Source organism: Chiloscyllium punctatum, chromosome 24, assembly GCF_047496795.1.
Source record: "Chiloscyllium punctatum isolate Juve2018m chromosome 24, sChiPun1.3, whole genome shotgun sequence".
NCBI lineage: Eukaryota > Metazoa > Chordata > Chondrichthyes > Orectolobiformes > Hemiscylliidae > Chiloscyllium > Chiloscyllium punctatum.
This window is the reverse complement of record NC_092762.1, coordinates 75012107-75036688: the sequence shown is the minus strand read 5'-3', so window position 1 is coordinate 75036688 and position 24582 is coordinate 75012107. Positions and strand designations below refer to the sequence as shown.

The 24582-nt window shown below is 42.3% G+C and overlaps 1 protein-coding gene across 3 annotated transcripts in view; it reads right to left on the bottom strand.

The window, feature by feature from the left end:
- Positions 1-24582, bottom strand: part of LOC140494704 (phospholipid phosphatase 2-like) — a 104469-nt gene that overhangs the window by 28355 nt on the left and 51532 nt on the right. For all 3 annotated transcript variants that reach the window (XM_072594206.1, XM_072594205.1, XM_072594207.1), the window contains exons 3-4: positions 2756-2907; positions 878-1152 (exon numbers count right to left, since the gene is read on the bottom strand). In XM_072594206.1, the coding sequence (XP_072450307.1) occupies positions 878-1152; positions 2756-2907 (427 nt within the window). The remainder of the gene's footprint in view (positions 1-877; positions 1153-2755; positions 2908-24582) is intronic.

Sequence of the window (24582 nt, the reverse complement as noted above, 5' to 3'; positions counted from 1 at the left end):
CCTTTTGTAATTGCCCCTGAACGTGTGTTGGAATTGGAATTCAATATCAAATGTGGAAATTTTAAAAAAAAGTGTTCCATGAGATCAGTGACAAATGCAGGTTCCAAAGATTCCTAATTTGAATTGCAAGTACTATTGTGTTCTGAGACTTAGTCCATTTTGATGTGGACGACCTCGTACAGCGTGGAAACAGACCCTTCGGTCCAACTCACCCATGCCGACCAGATATCCTAAATCAATCCAGTCCCACTTACTAGCTTTTGGCCCATATCCCTCTAAACCCCTCCTATTCATATACCCATCCAGATGCCTTTTAAATATTGTAATTGTACCAACCTCCACCACTCCTTTTACAGCTCATCCCATACAAATACCACCCTATGCGTAAAAGAACTGCCCCTTTAGGTCCCTTTTAAATCTTTCCCCTCTCACCCTAAACCCAAGCCCTCTAGTGCTGGACTCCCCCACCACAGGGAAAGGAACTTGTCTATTATTGGCTGAATGTTAGTTCTATGAAAAGGTTAATGGAAGTGACCAGTACTCCAGAAGGAGGTTGGAAGAATACTTTTAATTCAGTGAACTCGGTGATCACAATTACCATATGTACATCAAAAATAGCTGAATATTTCATTTCTAAAATAAGAAAGTTTTCAATTATTTCCTGAGTGGAAAGGATAGTCACCATTTTAGCTGATGTATTTGAATTCATTTATAATCTACTACTATACACCCAACAAAAGGCTGGCAATTCTTCTGCTTTTGCTGAAATGTTAACTCAAGGTTCAGCATTTGGTAAAAATCAAACTACTTCCTTTTTTTGTTTGGTTATGGATGGAGTAAAGTTTTACTGTGGCTTACATATTGATGAGCTACATACCTTGCCTCTGTGACATCTGCAGCTGGCCCTGTGCAACTGTATGACTGGACATACTGTGAGCAGTTCACCGATGACATATTCAGTTTACACAATGCCAAAAAGTTTGGCCGAAGACGTCCAACGGTGTATTTTGCAATGCAAGTCAATGACAGGCTCAATGAAGCCCCAAACACGAAGGTTCCTACCACCTTGTACAAGGCAGCCAGATAGTTATTGAATTCAGATCTTGAATACAATAGTTTTAGGTGAACCATAAATGCTTCTCCAACAGCAACCTAGATAAAGAAAACAAACAAGTGAGATACAACTGAGGGACAAGACTTTTACAGTATTGCAAGATGCGAGCTTTCTGGGTCCAACAGCCTGAAAACAATTTAACATTAACAGAATGTGTATGAAAATCACTGACTAGAGGTTCCACAATATCTCACCAACTTGATCCATTCAATGGGACGGCTCCCTGATTCTAATTGGAGATAATGAGGACTGCAGATGCTTGAAAGTCAGATTCAATAAAAGTGTGGAGCTGGAAAAAGCTCAACAGATCAAGCAGCATAAGAGTAGCAGAGGAGTCAAAATTTCACGTCGGGACCTTTCATCAGGAGGGTCCCAATCTGAAACATCGACTCCCTCACTCAACCAATACTGGTCACGGCCAGCAAAGTGACAGGAGTGCACAAGGTGATTCTGAGCTTGGGAGAAGTTAAAGCAACCAGGGATAGCATTATCACTAGTGACTGCTGCCCAGGTAAAGCTTGGTCCTGACTCTAAACGTTCATCCACCTGCCCCCCCTAACTCCAAACCCCAGTGAATAAATTGCTACCACTCATTACAAGAATGCCACATGAATAACAGCCAATTGGGCCATGTATCAGAGGGCAGAAGCGGATGGTGGAATTTTCCTAAAGCAAACTAAGTACATTCTTGAAAAGCAGAGGGGAGAAGATGGAGCCAAAAATAAACTACCAGCCAACAGTCAACATCGATGGTCATTCTTTTGTTGAATTGTGTTGAGTGTTGTTCTCAACAGCAGTTGGCTTATCATCCTTTTTTATTGATTACAAAAGATTGGCCAAATTGTATACAATTCAAAAAAAATCAGCATACTTTTCCCAAATTCCAAGAATCATGTTCAATTAATGATGCCTTCCATTCATATCCACTTGTTGTTCACTTATGTCCTTTAGCGATGGAAATCTGTCACCCTTACTTGGTCTGACCAATAGCAATCTACTTGGCTTTTAACTGCCCTCAGAAATAGCCTATCAAGATGCTCAGTTCAAAAGCAGTAAGGGATGAGAAAAACAGTTTGTTTCGTCAATGATGCTCACATCCCATGGAAACAAAATAAAACAACTCAAAGGCAGAGCTTAGAATGAGATTGTCTCATTATTGTATTGTAAGGGCATATCCAGCTGGAGTCACCAGACAGTGAACAGAAGCAAAAAACTGTTGTCAAATTTATTTTCCCTTCCCCAGCCCAGACACGACAATGGCCAAATGCAATGCTGCAGTGACCTGTGACCAAGGTTTAATTAACATAGCATTCCTCTAGTCTGAATTCAAGACCTTCTGGTCCACCTCATCAAGTTCCATACCAATGTTTTACTTTTATTTATTACTATCGTATGTATGACCTCTGTCATTGATGGAGGCATCATGGTTGGGCAACTTACAAAACTTTTCACTCTATTTTTCAAGTAAAAGTACATCTAACAATACAGTTCTATTGTATTTGAATTGATGCTTATCACCACTGAGCTATAGGGAGTAGCTGCCAGATTTTCAAATATTTTCTGGCAAGAATTTATTACTGATTTGTATAAAAGAATGCACTCCAGTGGAATTTATCACAAGTAGCAAATGCAGTCACTTACAATGATGATGGAGACTGGAATAAGAACTGCTGCCATCAGCCAGTGTGAAATGGTATCCTTTTTATACGGATATTTTATGCTGTCGTCATCACAATAAAATCCTTGCATATTTGGTTTAGCCTTTAGCGTCAATATGACAAATGGTAACAATGCTGTGGACAGGAAAATTAAAAAAAAAGAAAGAGTCAAAGAATCATCAGAGACAATTGTGCATTCTTGTCCATTACATCACCGTGGTACACCAGGCATATAGGTGAAGCCCTGTATCATCACCTCTTCAGAGATGTACTCAGACATGTTATCAACCTCTGTAGGTTGAGCATGTGCACACTTCAGTAAGTTCAGATCAATATTCAAGCAAGAGAACGTTAACAAGCTTTAACATACCAGAACTATATACAAGCAATAAAAGAGACCAACTCTGGAATCCATAGGCTCAGGCCTTAGTTCCATGAGACCTGGCACTTTAGAAACAGCGCTTCAAGTGTTAGCAATGTAATTATGTTCAAGCCAACACATGTCTAATATGTTTGCATTGTAGAAACAGCATCCCCAATTCCTCTTTCGCTTTACAGCAAGTTTGCGTTGATGAAACGCAGGTTATAGTAGAATGACCTGTAGCTGACACCCAAATGCAACTTACCATGAAACTTTGCCATATTTATATCTACCATGACTTAACCTAGAAGCAGATGGATTTACATAAGAATAATTTGAACCTAAAACAACTACACAGAAACTGGTATCCCATCACCAAGTAACCCTTTATTTACATCTGCACTTTACATGGGCTCTGATCAGCCAGCTCAAAGCCAATGCCTACACTGAAGAGACTGTTCGAATCTCCTGTCTATATCTGTCAGCCAGAGCTCCCTGATTGGGATTGTTAACCTGGACCAATCTACAATCTTCGTCAATGAGATCCACCTGGCCCTGGTTCTAATCACTAAAGACATTAGAGACAGGAACCGGCAAGGTGAGAGCATGAGAAAGTTCGATGGAAGTCAGGAAAGCGAAAGTAAAAACGAGTGTTTGTGAAGACAGAATGCTACTTTAATGATTTTACTATGCCTCAGCAAAACAAAGACCAAATCCGCAATTCTACAATATACTATACAGCAATTCATCTTCTGGAGAAAGGAAACTAAATAACCAAATGGTTATGCTATGTATCCACCGATGGTATCAGTCATTTGTCTGAATTATAGTAGGTACTGCGATTATCAGGGACACTAGAGAACATTAAGCCCATTCAATGGAAGTGGAGATTAGATTGTTCAATATGACCGGAGACTTCTGCTCAAAGAACATTTAAAAAAAAACACTGGCAGAATACAGGAAACACTGGCAATGTTAAGAAATCGTTTTTCTTGGATCCATTTCATGATTTATATTGACAACCTTTCAAAGTTTACACATTTCTGGAATGCTCTTCAAAGCCTCAGTAAAAAAAAAACGCAGATTCTGCAGAGTTTTGTTCCTTAACAGACCTCAATGGCAGGCTGTTTGAGAACCCCACGGAAAAACTCACAGTTTAGTTTTGTCTCTTCTATTGTCTAGTTTGATCTTAAAAACAAAACTGCGTACGTATTTTCTGGTTGATTAACTGCTCAATTTTAAGATTTTTATCATTGCTTTAAAATCCATTCTTGGCTACACTCCTCGGATCTTTGCACTCCTCCATGGCCCCTTTTCCCTTCATTCCATCATTGGCACCAAGCCTTTTGCTTCACAGGCCCCAAGCTCTCGAATTCCTTCCTTAAATCTCTGCATCTATTCTCCTCTTTCCCTAAAACTGTGGATCAAAGTTTTAGACATAGTCCAATATTATCTTGTGTGGCTCTTTGCTAAAAACATTAATATTATGCTGCAAAATGCTTTAAGATATTTGACAATAAATGGGATAAAATAAAAACGAAAAACATTGTTAAGCAATGAGCAGATGCAATTTTTTAAAAATATATTAGAAGATGACTTTGATAAAGTTGATCTGATTGCTGTGTTAGGAGATCATGGGCAAGGTTAACTCTGGAGTAATTTGAGAAAAAAATGCAAGAAATTCACATCAAGTTGGTTTAAGCTTATGCCTGGAGAACCCAGAGAGAAAAGAAAACTTCTTGCATCCAAGAACAAAACGGATTTCGTGATGGTTCTAAGCCAAATAAGGTGACCAAACCTGTACCTTTATCAGCAACAAGATGAGTGGGAAATCTATAATATGATGCACCTTCCCACTAATGCATACACCCGATACGGGTAGATTTGGGAGCTCAGCTTTCAGAGTCCGTCATCCACAAGGTAAGTGCACGAAAGACTGTCTTTTCCAATCCTGCAGACCCATAGAAAATAAGCAGGACACAATAGAAAATAAAGTAGAACTGCAAGGAAGCTAGACTTGACAGTGCTCCAGGTTTTGATTGACCTGGGTTTGGGTTGTGGAAGGGGTTAGGAGGAGGCAGGAGGTGCATGCACATGCCTTGATTAAACACAAAATCTGCAATTAGATTAAAGCCTCAGGCTTCTATAACACTTCATAAGACCCCATGTTTTGGCTTTAATTGATTCAAGCAACCTAGTTACATAGTCAACTGGCGCAATTAAGCATTAATATTTTCCATTCACTTGCTATCGCAGCCAATATTTCTCCTTTTCTGCCAATCTGGAGAAAGAGACTTGGCATATTAATTGTTACCTTCATCCAACCTTGATGCTTCTTCTGTTAAGACCAGCATTAACAAAGAATTTAATCTCAGAACCTCTGATACCATTACTCAGCCAGTGCTGGAAATCACTAGGCCATTGTTGGGAGGATTCAAAAGGAATCTATTTTTAAAATATATGTATGACCCTAGACAATACGTGTTGAAGGAAAATCCGTTTGGACAAAGTATCTGCACCAGAGTTGTTAACCTGGGTTTGTCTTTTCTTGATCCATTAGATCTACTGTGAATTTCCACCCATTTTTCTTCCAATTTTTAGCAATTTTCCAGCTTCTCATTCAGTCGGAAGTCCTAAGAGAAGGATGTAACTTTTCCTTAGCATCAGAAGAAAATTGTTGATGTTGTAATGCAACAAGGCTGGAAAGGTTCAAGCCGTGAGCAGTGAGGCAACATATCCTGACTGTCAATGAAGGTGTCACATTTCAGTATAATTAACAAATCAAGAACAGAACCACATTTGCGGAAATAAAATTCACTTTGGGGGAAAAGAAAATCAGACTGGAAACAAGAACTCTCTGTCTATCTCATAGTCATTAATTCCTGAGAGGAGGCAGGAGTGCCTCCGTTGATATGACGAAAGATTTGGCAATTAAATATTCTCATCACAAGTTTCCTTCTTTGTACGCTATGCTCCTATATCTATGTCACCGAGACATTGCTTCACATTCTCCATTGAAAATGATCTAAGATTTCTGTACCAGTATGTTTGCTTGCTATTCCAGTTTCTCAATTGTTAAATACACTGCTCAGTTTACAATATGGAATCTTGATCAAGTTCATCTCTGGTTTGTGTTGTGCAGACATGCTAAAATTGGCCTCAGTCAACAAATTACAGTGGAGCAGGAAGGATAAAACAGTTAGAAAGCTAACAGTTTGCATTGCAAAGTTGGGTAGAGTAGTTGTAGATTGAGAGACAGGAAGCTAGAATTTGGTGTTTGTAAAATTGTAAAATGGGGAAAGCATTGTGTGGTCTCTTGTAAAAGATGACATTTTTTTCTATGCTTAGAGATTTTAAAAATTGCATGTCTGTGAGCAGCAGCGTGAGTTTGCCAGTACACCGAGAGCTTGAACTGAAATATTTGTATCGAAAGGCCATGCAGTTAACAGTCTGAGCTGCATTTTCTTCCAAGGCAACAGGCTTTGAATTTAGGCAATCAATTTGAACCAGGCACTTAGATACCAAAAGCCTAATTTAAATCTGATGGTTTTGACAACATTGGACTAATCATATGTAAGAAATATTATTATGTCATCAGAAAAGAAGTGGCATGGTGGCTCAGTGGTTAGCACTGCTGCCTCATAGCGCCAGGCACTCAGGTTCGATTCCAGCCCCAGGGTGACTGTCTGTGAGGAGTTTGCACATTTGCCCTGTGTTTGTGTGGGTTTCCTTTTAATTGCAGCGAGGGTGGAGAGAATGAGGACCAGGGAGCTGCCACGAAGGTAAACAAACCGTTTAAAAAGCTGATATGTTCAGGCAGTGGCTGAGCCCGAGACACTACCACCCACCCTCCTCCTCCTCTTACTCTGTGGTATGTTCAGGTAAGCATTTTGGTAAGTAAGTTTAAAAAAAAAACTTTTCTTTAGTCTCAACTGAAGTAAAGTTTAAGATTAAAAGTGGCAGGAGATCTCAAAACCGTGTTATGCTCCTCTTGCTCAATGTGGGAGCTCAGGGACATGGTTGATTTGCAAGAAGTGTGTCCAGTTGCAGCTCCTGTTAGACCACACGACGGCTCTGCAGCTGCAGATGGACTCACTTTGGAGCATATGCGATGCTGAGGGGGTCATGAATAGCACGTTTAGTGAATTGGTCACATCATAGATTAGGATTGCTGAGGGAGAAAGAGAATGGGTGACCAAAAGGCAGAGAAGGAACAGGAAGGCAGTGCAGGTGTCCCCTGCTGTCATCTCCATCCAAAGCTGGTGTACTGCTTTGGATACTGTTGGAGGAGATGACTCACCAGGAAAGACAGCAGTAGCAACCGTGGCTGGCTCTGCTGTACAGAAGGGCGCGAAAGAGTGGTAGGGCTACAGTCATAGGGGATTCAATTGTAAGGGGAGTAGTTAGGTGGTTCAGTGGTCGAAAACAAATGGTATGTTGCCTCCCAGGTGCATGGGTCAGGGATGTCTCAGATTGACTGCAGAAAATTCTCAAGGGGGAGGGTGAACAGCCAGTTGTGGTAGTGCATGTAGGCACCAATGATATAGGCAAAAAATGGGATGAGGGCCTACACAAAGAAATTAGGGAGTTAGGAACCAAGTTCGAAAGTGGGACCTCAGAGGTAATAATCTCAGGATTGCTACCAGTGCCACGTGCAAGTCAGAGTAGGAATGATAGAATACTCAGGCTGAATGCATGGCTTGAGAGATGTTGCAGGAGGGCAGGGTTCAGAGATTTGGGACATTGGGACCGGTTCTGGGGGGAGGTGTGACAATTACAAATTGGATGGTCTACACTTGGGCCAGACTGGAACCAACGTCCTTGGGGATGCTTTTGCTAATGCTGTTGGGGAGAGTTTCAACTAATGTGGAAAAAGTGAGGGCTGCAGATGCTGGAGATTAGAGTCATTCCTGATGAAGGGCTTTTGCCCGAAACGTCGATTCTCCTGCTCCTCAGATGCTGCCTGACCTGCTGTACTTTTCCAAAACTACACACTCTACTTTAAACTAATGTGGCAGGGGTATGGGAACCAAATGAGGTGGTTAGTGGACAGGTAGGAGGTAGTAATTAAAGCATAGAAGGAACTAGATAATGAGGTCAGCATAACTAAGGGGAAGAGTAGGCAAGAGGCAGCAGATGAATGCAGAAGGACTGGTGGTCTGAGGTGCATTTGTTTTAGTGCAAATAGTAGATAAGGCAGATGAACTTAGGTCTTGGATTAGTACCTGGGAGCATGATGTTATTGCAATTACTGAGACTTGGTTGAGGGAAGGGCATGATTGGCAACTAAATGGCCCAGGATATCGATGCTTCAGGCAGGAAAGAGAGGGAGATAAAAGGGATGGAGGAGTTGCATTACTGCTCAGAGAGAATATCACAGCTGTGCTGAAGGAGGGCACCATGAGAGACTCGAGCAGTCGGGCAAAAGGGGCAGAGCTCAGAAATAGCAGGGGTGGGGTAACAATGTTGGGGCTGTATTGCAGGCCTCCCAACAGTGAACGTGAGATAGAGGTACAAATATGTAGAGAGATCACTGAAAGATGTAGAAGTAACAGGGTGGTGGTGATTGGAGATGTTAAATTTTCCCAACTTGGACTGGGATTCACTGAGTGCGAGAGGAATGGATGGAGCAGAATTTGAAAGGAGCATCCAGTATGGTTTTCCAGAACAGTGTGTAGGTAGCCCAACTTACTAGGCCTGAGGTTAGGAAATGGGCCTGGCCAGGTGATTGAAGTTTCAGTGGGGGATTACTTTGGGAATAGTGATCATAATTCCACAAGTTTTAGTTTACTCATGGTCAAAGACGAGAGTGGCCCTAAAGGAAGAGTACAAAATTGGGGGAAGGCCAACTATACCAAAATTTGGCATGAGCTAGGGAATATTGATTGGGAGCAGCTGTTTGAAGGGAAATTCACATTCGATATGTGGGAGGCTTTTATAAAGCGGTTGATTAGAGTTTAGGAGAGATATGTTCCTGTGAAAATGAGGGACAGAAATGGCAAGATTAGGGAACCATGGATGAGAAGTAAAATTGTGAGACTTGCTTAGAGGAAAAAGGAGGTGTATATAAGGTCTGAACAACTGAAGTCAGATGAAGCTTTGGAAGAATATCGGGAATGTAGGACCAGTCTGAAATGAGGAACTGAGAGGGCTAAAAGAGGTCCTGAGAAATCCTTAGCGAGCAGGGTTAAGGAAAACCCCAAGGCCTTTTATTCATCTATAATGAGCAAGAGGGTAACGAGGGAAAAGGTTGGCCCACTCAAGGACCAAGGAGGAAAGATATGCGTGGAGCCAGAGAAAATGGATGAGATTCTTAATGAGTACTTTGCATCAGTATTCACAGAGGAGAGGAACATGCAGATGTTGAGGTTAGGGATAGATCTTTGATTACTCTAGGTCAAGTCAGCATAAGGAGGGAGGAAGCATTGTGTATTCTCAAAGGCATTAAGGTGGACAAGTCCATAGGACCAGATGGGATCTATCCCAGGTTACTGAGGGAAGCAAGAGAGGAAATAGCTGGTGCTTTAACGGATACCTTTGTAGCATCCTTGGAAATGGGTGAGGAGTGAAAAATTGCTAAAGTTGCCCCTTTGTTTAAGAAGGTAGCAGGGATAACCCAGGTAATTACAGACCTGAGCCTGACATCAGTGGTAGGGAAGCTACTGGAGAAGATACTCAGGATAAGATATATACCCATTTGGAAGAAAATGGCTTATCAGTGATAGGCAACATGGTTTTGTGGAGAGAAGGTAATGTCTTACAAACCTAATAGAATTCTTTGAAGAGGTGACAAAGTTGAGTGATGAGGGAAGGGATGTAGATGTCGTATACATGGACTTTAGTAAGGCATTTAACAAGGTTCCCTATGGTAGGCTGATGAAGGAGGTGAAGTCGCATGGGGTCCAGGGTGTTCGAGCTAGATGAATAAAGAACTGGTTAGGAACAGGAGACAGAGTGTAGTAGTGTGAGAGAGCTTCTCAAAATGGTGATCTGTGACCAGTGGTGTCCTACAGGGATTCATACTGGGACCACTGTTGTTTGTGATATACAGAAATGATTTTGAGGAAGGTGTAGGTTGCCTCATTAGCAAGTTTGCAGATGACACTAAGACTGGTGGAGCAGCAGATAATGAAGGGGACTGTGAGAATACAGCAGAATATAGCTAGATTGGCAAGTTGGACAGAGAAATGGCAGATGGATTCATGTGGACAAATGAGAGGTGATGCATTTTGGAAGATGCAATTCCAGAACGAACTTTACAGTAAATGGAAAAGTCCTGGGGAAAACTGATGTACAGAGAGATCTGGGTGTTCAGGTCCATTTTTCCTTTAAAGTGGCAATGCAGGTCAGTAGAGTGGTCAAGAAGGCATACAGCATGCTTTCCTTCATCGGACGGGTGTTGGCAGGTCATGTTATAATTGTATATGGTTTGGTTAGGCCACATTTGGAATACTGCGTACGGTTCTGGTCTTCATAACCAAAAGGACGTGGATGTTTTGGAGAGGGTGCAGAGGAGGTTCACCAGGATGTTCCCTGGTATGGAGGATACCAGCTATGAGGTCAGGTTGAGTAGAGTAGGATTATTTTCATTTGAAAGGAGGTGGTTGAGGGGAGATGTGATTGAAGCCTACAAAGTCATGAGAGTTGTAGACAGGGTGAATAGTAAGAAATGTCCTCCTAGAATGGAGGACTCAATTACTAGGGATCAGGAGTTCAAAGTGAGAGGGGAAACGTTTAGAGGAATTCTAGGAGGAAAACTCTTTATGTAGAGGGTGGTGGGTACCTGGAATGCCTTGCCAGCGAATGTGGTGGGGGCAGGAACGATAGTATTATTTAAGATGTATCTAGACAGATACATGAATGGGTGGGGAGGAAAGAGATACAAATCTTTAGAAAATACACAGCAGGTTTCGATAGACGATATGGATCGGTGCAGGTTTGGAGGGGTGAAGGGCCTGTTCCTGCACTGTAGTGTTCTTTGTTCCTTGGGTGTTCCAGTTTCTTCCCACAATCTAAAAATGTGCCGGTTAGGTGAATAGACCATGCTAAATTGCCCAGAATGTTCAGGGCTGTGTAGGTTAGGTGCATTAGTCAGGGGTAAATGTAGGGTAGGAGAATGGGTATGGGTGGGTTATTCTTTGAGGATCAGTGTGGACTTGTTGGGCTGAAGGGCCTCATTCCATACCGTAGAGATTTTAAGATTCTACAAAAGGGATAGTGAGACTGAGACTCCAGAGCTAGCTGCCACTCGCCAGAGCTAATGGCCCTCAGCTCTTGAAAGTTAATCATTGGTTTCTCAGTCATCTATGTATTAGAGCAGGGCTTCTTCATTCCTGAAGAAGGGCTTATGCCCGAAACGTCGATTCTCCTGCTCCTTGGATGCTGCCTGACCTGCTGCGTTTTTCCAGCAACACATTTTTCAGCTCTGATCTCCAACATCTGCAGTCCTCACTTTCTCCTATGTATTAGAGAAAGCAGCATTTAAATAATAACGGTACCAAAAATGAAGAATTGGCAGAAGAGGCACTCCTGAGAGAAGACTCAAGAGAAGAAGGCAGAGAATGCTTTGGAAGACATGTAACCTAATTGTAATTTGAAGATTACATTCTATATTTTTGATATAAGTTTGACTTTTATTTATTGGAACAGCATACCAGTAGAATATTGTTTTATTTTCAGGAATAGTTAGTAGTTAGAAGGGATTTATTCTATTTGTTAATTTGCTCACCATTAGAGGATTGGAATGTTAAACCCCACAAGCTGGCTCTGAAAGTGTGCAAGACCTGTTTCGGTGGGCTTCCAAATCACCAGTTGACTGTATTTCATAGACTCCGATCATTTACTTCTTCACTGCCACCACCTCCACCCCCCCAGTAGATTTCTGATATGTATCATGCAGTAATGTGCATCTGTTTGAATAACAAATTGCCAACTTTGGTTCTGTTTCTCCAGGTTGGATATCAGGTTTGATGGAACTCAGAGGTTCAACTTAGTCACACATTTCGGTGAAAACGTAAATTCCCAGAAGTTTACAAATAACTCTGACCAATACTTTAACGTTTTACTTTAAATGATTGCATTTTGCGTTCATTGACTTTTAGCAATGCAAAGCTAGAATGCTTACATTGCATAATTGCAGAACATGATTCTTGAATCTGATGGGATCCTGCAAACTTGCATCTATAACTGGTTACTACAGAAATGAGAGCTCAATTTGGACTTGTGCTTTCTTAAAAAGCACAAAAAATCTTTGTTGTTAAGACAAATTTTCTTAAAATGTTGTTAAACAGGTGACCTTTCCTAATGGTGGTGACAAGTGTTATAAAGTGGAGGATGACCCCTCTCTTGAAAACTAAAATCTAAACACCCAAAGATGAGCGCCTCACCCTATAATCTGTTTAAAAAAAATGTGAAAAGTGCTGTGACCTGTTCTTCAGCAACTTCTAGTAGTTAAATAAAATAAATCCCTGACACTCACTCTAAAATCAACAAGTGATAAATTTGTTTATCTATCTCTAACAGTGAACAAATTAACGAAAGTATTAACTTCCTATCCCCCTGTTGTCCTGTTGTCTCCCACCCCCCCCCCTCCCTGAGTTGAAGCAAAACGCTCAGAGACACAGTATATCTTTACCTCCTTCATCTTTATTCTGGGCCTAAAGGGAGAGAGAATGATTGCCCATGTGCACAGGGACATGAGTTCACGGTCTTCTCTGGAATAGCAGTTTCTTAATGAATTATATAGTCACTTCACAGAGAGGAGCATCCAGGTAAGGTAACATAGATATTGATTCGGTGACCATTACAATCAGCGAGCATCAACAGTAAAGATTAAGCCATCTGCTGTTACACAATTAATGTTCTTAACTTTAACTGGCTTCACGTAATGAACACTTTCCATCTTGTTAACTAACCTTACATACTGAATGTTTTCAATATTGTTAAATGGCTCTACATAATAAATGCTTTTCCACCTTGTTAATCCATTACCTTGTCTCCAGCACCCCATTGTTAATTGCAAGTTCTTATCTGATCTGAGTCATGCTCAGCTGAACCTCTCATTTCATAAAACTCAAAACTTAACTCTTTCTCTACTTGCTCATATCCAATACACATTCTCACCCCAAACTCCCTACCCAGCCCCTCCCCTTCCCTTCCATTGCTCTTAGCCACCTACCAATGCAATCCTCTCATTGACAAACCAGGTCGTACCCTCTACCAATCTTCACCTATCCCCACCTTACCAACCTGCCTGCCTCCCCCCTCCCCTTTTACCTGTAGCTCCCCTTCTACCCACCCCCTTCCTGAAGAAGGGTTACACCGAAAAGTTGAGTTCTTCACCTCCTGATGCTGCCTGGTTTGCTATGCTTTCCCAGCCTCTTGTTTGTCTACCCTGGATTCCAGCATCTGCAGTTTTATTGTCTCTAATAAAAAAGACTGGCAAAAAATAACAGTAGAATTGGAGTTTTTCAACTTCAGCTCCAGCACAGATTATTACCATATGCATCTGGGCAATGAATGGGGAATAATAAATTTGTGTTGCTATATTTAGAGTTGGATGGGTACAAGTAGTAAGGACTTGGACTAATTTGGTGACATTCAGCTGAAATGAAGCATCAGTGTTAACACTGGCTGGCAAGCGATAGAGTGGCATTTCAACAAGCAATGAGGGAGCCAAGGATGGCAGTATGGAGAACACAAGTGATTGAGAGCACAGGAACAAAACCCTTGTGTAGACATGGGAGATAAGCCAAAGAAGAGGTGGTCAATGCCAAAGATTTCAGAAGCAGAGAAATTTCTCACACACAACTATCCAAGGACCTAAAGCCTCTTTCATTGAGAGAACATCCAACTTTTCTAATCTACTGTACAAAATTATAGGATACCACAATCCTACATAAAGTGGAGACATTAATTGCAGATTTAGAAACTACTTGCATTATGACATCATGTCACCTGTGACTTACCACTTCAAACCCCCTTCCATTTCCACTCTGACCTCAGCCATTTACAGTGGCTCAGTAGTTAGCACTGCTGTTTCACCTCACCAGGGACTCTAGTTCAATTCCAGCCTCGGGTGACTGTCTGCATGGAGTTTGCACATTCTCCTGTGTCTGTGTGGGTTTCCTCCAGGTGTCCCGGTTCAGTCGCACAGTGTAAGGATGTGCAAGTTAGGTGGATTGGTCATGCTAAATTGCCCATAGTGTCCAGGGACGTGTAGGTAGGTGGATTAGCCATGGGAAATGCAGGGTTACAGGGATGGGCTGAGTCTGGGTAGGATGTTGTTTGGAGAGTCGAAGTGGACTTTTGGGCTGAATGGCCTGTTTCCACACTGTAGGGATTCCACGATGATTCATTGGCATCACACTTTTCTCACATAGATTGTTCTCAAAAGCTTTAGTCAAATACTCAGGATTTTTCCTCAACCCTCTAGTCTGAAGACTGAACTCAGCATTTAGCCATGCACTGTTTCGATTTTATACTGGAATAAAGTTCTCCCTATTCTCCCCCTTTCTTCTTGAGCTGACTAGCCTTTATTAGTGTTTTTTTCTAATACTTGACGTAGTTAATATGTTGCAGTGGTTTCTCTCAATTCTTCATACAAAAAGAAACAAGCTAAGCAAGGAAAGTATATTTAGGTATCAACCAGCTTCTTACTTCTTCATGAGAAGGAATTTGCAGTCAATGTAATTTTAGTCAACCATTGAGATTGTACTTGACTATATTATTCACAGTAAAATACAAGTGACAATAGATCATACAATTCAGTATGCTACGTCAACTCTGCAACAGGTGGGATTTAACCCAGAGGTGCGGACACTATCACTGTGCCACAAACAGGCTAAAAGCAAGTGTGAGGAGAAGCATTTGAACTCCCACCCCTAGGGAGGGACACAAATTCACCAGGCTTTAGCTAGATAATGAATGGCATGCCTTGCATCTAGTCCCTTGGATTTGACAGCCATCCGAGGCATTGCCACAGCCACTGACTGAACTATAAATGGGATTAATTTTAACCTAACCAGTCCACTCGAAAATTGGTGGGACTGGCTTCACACCTTTCCCAATTTCAGTCTCCACTGAAGTCACTGGATAATTAAATTTCAGCAAGATGCAAAAGCAGCATTCATCTAATCCTGAGAGCTTCCTGCGTGCCAAGTAAAGCAAAAACATCAAATATGGAAACAGCCGAGATCTTCAGCATCTGTTGTATTTCAATTTTGGGTTGTACTTTAAGACTCATTTACAAACAAACATACTTCATAAAAATTATTTTTCAAAAAAAAAATCATGAATTTCACAATAAATATCAAGACAAAGGGAACACCATATCCAAAGAAATTAAGCTGTTTTACTGCAAAACATGGATATAGCAAACATATTGTAGAGTGTAATCGGTCAATGGTTTTGGCAAGGGGAGGGGAAATTGCTGGGAAAGAGGATGAGGGGAACTGCAAATCCATTAATACGCTCGACGTGTCAAAATATATTTTGATTTTTTTTGTGTTTCACCTTTTAGGCAAGGTCATTTTGAGACAGAAGTATTGTCACTGTGTCCCGGAAATAGGAACTGCAATGTAAATAAATGCTGGGAGTACAAGTTAGCAGAATGATACCAAGTGGCATATCCTGTTGGCTGATTGATAAAAGACTGTCAGTACAGAATGCACAAATAACAGTGTATTCTCTTGACAGTTACTCACAATTTATAGCATTTTTAGTGAGAAGGCTTGTGAAGGTCATTGTCAAATATTTCCTGCACAGAAAAACATTACTGTTTTTTTCCACCCATCCCCATGGAATTATTTGCCTCAGATCCTCAAATTGGTAATGTCTTGGGTCAAGATTAATGGAGTGAAGCAAACCTCAGCACTGAGAGGCAACATGAACCACTTGGCATATTGGAAAACTGCAGCCACACCCGGCATCATCTTCTACTCCATAGACTAAAGACTGGTTTACTGAATGATCCAGAGTGAATTGGTGTGAATAGCAATAGACAGATGAAAACAAAGGTTATCGGTGAAAGAAGAAAAATCAGCCAAAGTTCCTACACTTTGCTTTTCAGTCACTGCCAAAGTCCCAAGATACAGAGAGTGAGCAGAACTACATCTGGAGAGACAACACAAACTACTCCCAATTGCTTTCAAAGATTCAAATGAAAGCAAAATACTACAAATGCAGGATCCCTGAAATAAAAATAGAAAGTGCTAAGCAAATGTGGCAGTACCTGGAAACAAATAGTTGGTGGATGTGAAGATGGAAGAGACAGCGTCAGGACTCGAGGACGGGTTTCTGCCCAAAACATTGTTTTTCCTGCTCCTCAGAGTTTAAAAAAAAATCACACAATACTGGGTTATAGTCCAACAGGTCGATTAGGAAGCACACCCATGTGGCCACGCTCCACACGAGAATCAAACGGCACTATGCACCGAACGGAGTTGGTTATCCCAGGGCAACCAATGATCCGTGGCACTAGGATCTGCTCATCAGAAGCTGTCTGACCTGCTGTGCTCTCTCAGTTTTATCATCTACCAACTCGGGACTTCCAGCATCTGCAGTCCTTACTGTCTGCTAGTGACAGAAAGAGAGTTAATGCTTTGAGTCTGATAATGCCAGTTCTGAGGTAAATGTGTGGTTTTGGAAAAAAGTTGTCAGACTCAAAACATTGACTTTTTCTTTCTACACAGATGATGCCGAACCTGCTGAGTTGCCCCAGCAATTTCTCTTTTAATGTTACTTTAAAAAATCTTCTTCTACTGTTTTATTTCTCCCTTCTAATCAACATCGGATCTAATTTGTTTTTCCTTCCCTAATTTCTCAGTCCTTCAATCTTCTCTGACAATCTCCTGGATGGTATCTTCTCAAAAGGTTTTTGTAAAGTTTATGTACATCATAACCATGGCATTTTGATTACCATTTTCTTTGAGGATCATTAGCTGCCACTTCCACCATCTCCAGTGATACGCCACCAACAGATACATAGTTTCCCCCCGCCCCCCTCCCTTGTCAGCCTTCCACAAGGTCGGTTCCCTCTGGGACATCCTGGTTCACTCCTAACACCACAACCCACATTCTTAGGGCACCTTTACCTGCAACTGCAGGTGTAACACTTGTCCATTTACTTCTTCCCTCCTCAGTATCCAAGGGCTCTCGACTAAATTGTGTGAAGGGCAGGCAAAGCGCTACTTAGATCACCTGGAAAATACGTTTGAGAGCTGCATTCAGTACTCACAATGTGGTCTCCTCTACACTGGGGAAATTAAGCAGAGGCTGGGTGACTGCTTTAGCAGAACACTCGTGTTCTGTTTGCAAAAAAAGACCCTGAGCTTCCCGCAGCCTGCCACTTGTTCCTTCGCCAATATCTCTGCTGCAGTGCTCCAGCAAAGCTCAGTGCTGGAGAAACAGCAACCCAGTTTTCACCTGGGGACCCTGCAGCCCTCCAGACTCAGTATCAAGTTCAATACGTTTAGGATTTGAGCTCTCCCATGTCCTTACCCCAAAACCAGACCGCTGCTCGTTGGATGCTGCCTGAACTGCTGTGCTCTTCCAGCACCACTAATCCAGTACTTGTTATCACACAGTCTGCTATTACAACCACGAATTATTAGCCACTAACAGTCCCCATTAACAGCTAGTCACCCTGTAGCCAGATCATTACCCATGCCTTTGTCTGTCCCAACTGTCCTTTTCTGTCATTGGGCTCTATCCTCACCTATCATTTACTCCTTAACCCCTCCCCCCACCCTATTTCTGCAGATAGTCTGAAATTTTCCAAGCTACCATCAGTTTTGAGGAAGGGTCACTTGACCCAAAACGTTAACTCTGATTTCTCTCCACAGATGCTGCCTGACCTGCTGAGCTCATCCAGGATCTCCATTCCTGATAAAAGGGCTTTTGCCCGAAACATCAATTCTTCCTGCTCCTCAGATGCTGCCTGACCTGCTGCGCTTTTCCAGCACCACTAATCTTGACCCCAGGCTCTATTTTTGTCTACCATTTTCTTCACTTTCTAAAAGAGCTCTATGAGATGTTCTATATACAATGGTCTTTATTTAGGCAAGTCACAACTGCATACTTAAACACAGAGTGAAGGCACAGGGCTAGTTCAAAGATACAGACAGGAATAAAGTAATGTGGTGCCACCTTACTAGGTGGGGAAGTCAGATCCTTCACAGCACAGTCGGAAGGACTGAACTTTTTTTCCCTCAAAGGATTATGACCCTTGAGAAAATACTTTGGTAATCTTATCACTTGGGTGCAGCACAATTCGTAAACCAGTTTCAGTTTACTCTTTAAAAATAGCTGTACTTTGTGATCGCTGTGGTTTGAATGGGCTACACCTTTTACAAATGCAAACAAGCTCTAGAAACAAAGAGGAAGCTTACGTACAGGTTTACAAAAAGGTGATCATAATGCTTAACCTTAAATCAGGGATTGGCTACAATTTGTATGTTTACATTATTCATCATGCATTTAACATAACAACAAAATAGACCAAGAGGGGAACACATAATTGACAGGAGGTTTTACTGTAGTCAAAAGGTCAATGAACAGAAAGAGAAGGCAAGGCAACAGTGAACAAAGCTGCATTTATATTATAGCCAGTAGTTCCTTCAATAATATGTACTCCACAATCATGAGGACATAATAACATCGACAGTTGGACCATGGGATTAACTGTTGCCATGCTGGGATCAGAGACGTGCAGGCATTAAAAATAACAAAGTTAAAAATCACACAGCACCAGGTTATATTCCAACAGGTTTAATTGTAAGCACTAGCTTTCAGAGCACTGCTCCGTCGTCAGATGGTTGTCTGGGAGTGGGAGTGGGGTGGAGTTTGAATGTGGTGCTTCCAATTAAACTGCTGGATTATAACCTCGTGCTATGTGATTTTTTAAAAACTTTGTACACCCCAGTCCAACACCGGCATCTCCAAATCTTAAAAATAACAGGATTCCTTAGCATAGCTATTCCCTAGCTCGAGATAATCTCAGCTATTCCTGGAGGCATGGTAGATATTGATGTGTCTGTGTGATTTCGGGAAGGTTACAAATTGGGAAAATGCTTCAGATAGCTTGCCTGGTTAGCACACAAGCAGGGAGGCCCAGCCCAACACAGAAACCACAGCCAATTTTGCAAAGGGGATCCTGCCCCACTCCAAAAGGCACCACACTGTGGCAAGGTCTAGATTTTAAAAACTGGTTTAGAAAAAAATGCATAGCGACAAAAAAAAACTGCAGGTGATGGAATCCGAAGTAGACAGACAGGAGGCTGGAAGAACACAGCAAGGAGGGAAGCATCGGGAGTTGGAGAAGTCGACATTTCAGGACTAGGGGTGCTTCTTCAGGACTAGGGGTGAGTGGAAGGGGAGCTGCAGATAAAGGGCATGGCGGGGGCAGGATGGTGAAGTGAGGATAGGTGAAGACAGGTCGAGGGTACAACCTGGTTGGTCAGTGGGAGGAATGAATCCGGTTGCTGGCAGGGAGAACTGGAAGGGAGGAGGACGGGCTGGGAGAGAGTCGGGGCTTGGGCGGAGGTTATTTGAAATTGGAGAACTCAAAATGTGGAGTCCTTTGGACTGTAGGCTGACCAGGAGGAAGATAAGGTATTGTTTCTCCAATAGGAGCTGTGGTTTGTTTTGGCAGTGGAAGAGGCTAAGGATGGTCATGTCAAGAAAGGCAGTGGTTGGGGGATTGAAATGGGCAGCAATGGGAGGTCTGGTCAATCCCTGCAGGCCCGACTGAGATACTCGGTGAACCGTTCCCTAAGTTTACATTCAGTCTCCCTGATGTAGAGGAGGCCACATCGGGAGCACCTAATGCAGTAAACTAGGTTGGAAGAGAGGTAGGTGAACCTCTGTCTCACCTGGAAGGACTGTTTGGGGCCCTGGATGGAGGTTTTGCATCTTTTCTGGTTGTGGGGGAAGGTACCTGGGGTTCGGTGGCGTGAACCAAAGACTATCAGAAGGAATGGTCCTTGCGGAAGGCAGCGAGGGGTGGGGACCAGAAGATGTTCTTGGTAGTGGGATCTATTTGGAGTTGGTGGAAGTGCTTGAGGATGATGCGATGGATGTCAGGACTGATGGGTGATAGGTGAGGACAAGGAGGACTCTGTCATTATTGCATGGGGGGGTGGAGGGGTGGTTTAGAGCAGTGGAATGGGGAATGGAGGTGGTGCGGCTGCCTGGATGAAGGGACGAAAAGCACTTTGTTCAAAATAGGTGGACATCTGGGATGCTTGCATGTGGAAGTCTCCTCATCCGAGCAGATGTGATGTAGGCAGAGAAATTAGGAGAATGGGATGGAGTTCTTGCAGGATACTCAGTGGGAGGAGGAGTAGTCCAGGTAGTTATGGGAGTCTGTAGGTTTCTAATAAACGTCCATCTGGAGACTGTCACTGGAGATGGAAAGAGTGAGGTCAAGAAAGGGGAGAGAGGTGTCTGAGATGGACCAAGTGAATGTGAGGACGGGATGGAAGTTAAGGGCGAAGTTAGCAGATGAGGTGTCTCGATTCTTATTTTCTCTTGTCACCAGGTTCCTCCACTCCCACCTTTAACCTCAGTCTTTAGTATTGGGAATGATGTCAAAGTATCTCCTGTGACCAACCCCCAGCCCCCCACTGAGATATTTCAGGGGCTACTTTTTCATTCTCATCAACTCGTTTATTAAGTCATGCTGTCACACAATAACACATTCTGCTTTTGTGTTGACGTGGGGAATTTAAACTCAAATAAAGCAGAATTAAAACAATCCATCAATGTTCTCAATAATAATTAACCTTCCATAAGATGTAAAGCCACAATATACAAAGGAAAGCATTAATGTCCTATATCCCTCAGGACTTGAATTGTCACAAGACAACAAGCCCAAATTCGCAACAGGGTTATTTCAGAAAAAGGATTTTACACACCAAGTTATCCCCTGAAAAACACTTTCTAAAGAGTGGTGAGACCATTGCTAGTCTTTTCCATCGCACATCGACAAAGATGGAAGCTTTTAACCAAGTATTTACTAAAATTTTTAGTGCATCTCAAATCTCAATCCCAGATTTAAAATTAACAATTAACATTGTTCTTGACAATGGTATTTGCTAGATTCCTAATATTGCCTCCTCCTGTCCCATGAAGCATGCAACTTTAAGCTAGAGATTCCTTGTTCATTTGCAAATACTTTGTTGCTTTTGTAGCTCCGAGTTAGCAGAGTATTCCTTTGTTGCCAGGTTTAAAATTGCTCATTTCTTTTCACAGCCTTCAGTTCTAACCAATAACTGCCCTCCCTAACCTTTGCACACCTGCTTTCTTCTTCCCATCAATTTCTGCAGCATTCCCTCTCTTCCCTTTAACCCCTGTTGCCTGTGCTCCCTCACTCCAGTTTATCAGTTTGCACCACTTTGCCCTCTGACTTGACACTACTGCTACATAAATTCTCCAGTCACTGCTGCTTCTCACCTCATGCTTGCTGCAGAATGATTCATCATTAAACCTGCAATCAGCAGCAAGCCTGGGAAAGAACATGCCTGTGGTTAGAGTAGGAGCTCCTCAGGGAGTCTGTCTGTTCAACTTCAGGCACCCCCATGACTGGATTTTCCCGGATTTATTTTCTCCCGGACAACTTCCGAAATAATTGCATGTGCAAACTAATGGACACCTGGAGACAGTAATTGCTCAAACAAATCCATGGCTGGTGGGCAAAAATCTCCAGGCTCCTCCTGTTATTCAGTGGTCTGATTTGAGGTGAATTTGCCTTCAGTTCCCATGTATTTTGAGTGTCGAATAAGCCAGGGACCCCAATGACATAATGCCAGTCAACAGAACACACACTTCCCTTTGGCCCCTACTGCAGCTTCTTCCTCCTTCACTGGCCTCCAGTTTGGGAGTCCCACTACCGTCCTTAATCGAATGCTGAATCTACCCTCTGGACATCAACTGTCCACCTGACTGAAGAAATGTGAACGAGTTGAATTTAGGACCCAACCTCAGTTTGCCTAGAGGGAAAGATCTTGCCCTTCCTTTCCAAATTCAGTCTAAATTCACTCTCTTTTTTTAAAATAGGGCATCATCTTTAGGAGTTAAAATTGTACCTGCAATACACATAATACTCACAACTGTAAAATACAAAGCGAGAATTGGAGAAACTAAACTGGACCTTTTCACAACACAAGTCTGTGCCAAGTACTAATTCAGATGTGACAATGGACACTTAAAGTACAGGCATTTAATGGGCCTTTTGCAATTGAACTACATTAATGATGACACAATACACTTCATTCTACAGGTCAAAAATATAGATATTTTAAAAAGGGAAAAAAAAAGTGAAAGCAGTGGTGGATAAGCTAAAATAAACATCTGCAGGTGTTGGAAATCTAAACCAGAAATCGTCAAATGTGAAGAAAGGAGAGAGTTGGGTCAATTTTGAGTACTCTCTAACAAAAGACATTTGATCTCTCTACAAATGCTGACTAGCTTACCATAACAACACTTGCTTTTTATTGTTTTGGAGAATTATGCAACACCAACTGTTGCAAAAGGATTTAGGGACAATGACTAACAACAGTGCCATCAGTTTGTCTATTCCTCTCTATTTACTGAAACCTATTCTTGCTGTTCTTCCCCAGCTAAAACTAAAAGCTATTGCCCAATAACGCCAGACAGCAGAACCTGCAAGATTATGATCTTTCTGCAGAGTTGTCACCCATGTATTTAACTGCACTGGTTTATACAGACGGAATGATTATCCATCATGCAAAAAAATGGCTCGTGCATGACTGCATGTGGCCCAGGACAAACACTGGAGTCGACAGCCCATAGGAAGTATCTGCCTGTGTAGGTGCTACACCCAGGCTGGGAAGGACGTAACTGTGGAGGCGAGAGGTGAAGGGGAGAGGGGAGTTAGAGCTGGGCCAACAAAGCAGAGCTTCCCGGCCCCAGTGTCTGAACAATAGGTCTCCTTGGCTGCTGCTCTCTCACCATGTTTCCCATACACCATCATCTGGCCCCACCATGGAGTGACCCACCCCCTTGCCAGGCCATAGCTGGAGTACTGCATTATTGTGGGTGTTGCATTATAGGAAAGATGTGAACGTACTGGAGACACTGCAGATGTAATTTACAAAAATGGTTCCAGGAATCAGAAACTTCAATGACAAGGGCAGGAGTTGGGACAGTTCTCCTTGGCCAAGAGAAGGCAGCTGAAAGGAGATTTGATAGAAGCTTTCAAAATAATGGAGTGGGCCAGGTAGAATAGATAGGGAGAAGCTATTAGGCGGAAGTGGGTACTGCAGATGCTAGAGATTAGAGTCAAGATTAGAGTGGTGCTGGAAAAGCACAGCAGGCCAGGCAGCATCAGAGGAGCGGGAAAAATCAACGTTTTGGGCAAAAGCTTTTCATCAGGAATGAGGGAGAACCTATTCCCTCTCAGGAAAGGTAAAAAAGAACAAGGAGGCAAAGATTTAAAGCGATGCGCAAAGCAAGCAAGCGTGATGTGTGAAAAAACATTTTCCATGTGGCGTATAGTTTCGATAGGCGATGCACTGTCTGAAAAGGCGAGGGAGGTAGGTTCAACTGAGGCATTCAGGAGTGCATTGGATGGTTGCTTAGACAGAAATGGTGTGTAGGATACAGGGAAAAGCAGTAGATTGGCAATAGGTGATAGAGCTAGTGCGGACATAATGGGCTGAATGGCCTCCTTCAGCAGCAGAACAATTCTGTGACTTTGACCCGTCCAGAGGCCTGATTGTGACACCATGTTTCTGTAAGTGCGCACCTGTTGCTCCATCTGGTGGTGGTGTCCACAATAAACAGCCCATATATTTGCATTTGTATAGCACCTTTCATAACCCTAGCACTTCTTAAAAGTGCTTGAGTGAACTGATTGATCAAATTATCTACTGCAAAAATGGAAATTGCTGGAGAAACTCAGCAGGTCTGGAGAGAAAACAGAGATAGTGTTTCTGGTTCAGTGACCTTTCTTCAGAACTAAAGTCATGTTTGTTTAATAATAATGGTTTAGAGATAAACATTGGCTTAAAAATGGGGAAAACTGTCAAATTACATATTTAGACAGACACAGTGTAGTCATCAGGATTAGAGTATTGATGCGCCTTAGGGAAAAATTTCACTTTCTGACATCATTGATGTTTTAATTTATCATTTCAAAGAATGTATTTTAGATACTGCTACCCTGTCTTGATAATGCCACACTTCAATGTTCTCTCCAGACACAATAAAAGTTCAGAGGGAGGACAGTCTGGAGTTATACTGCTGGGTGTTTCAAAATTCAAATCAGATATTTTCTCAGACTCATGGTTCAACTGGAGATTGTAATTCTAGCATCTACAGTTTATCTCTATACATGATTTGGAGCTGCCGGTGTTGGACTGGGGTGTACAAAGTTAAAAATCACACAACACCTGGTTATAGTCCAACAGGTTTAATTGGAAGCACAC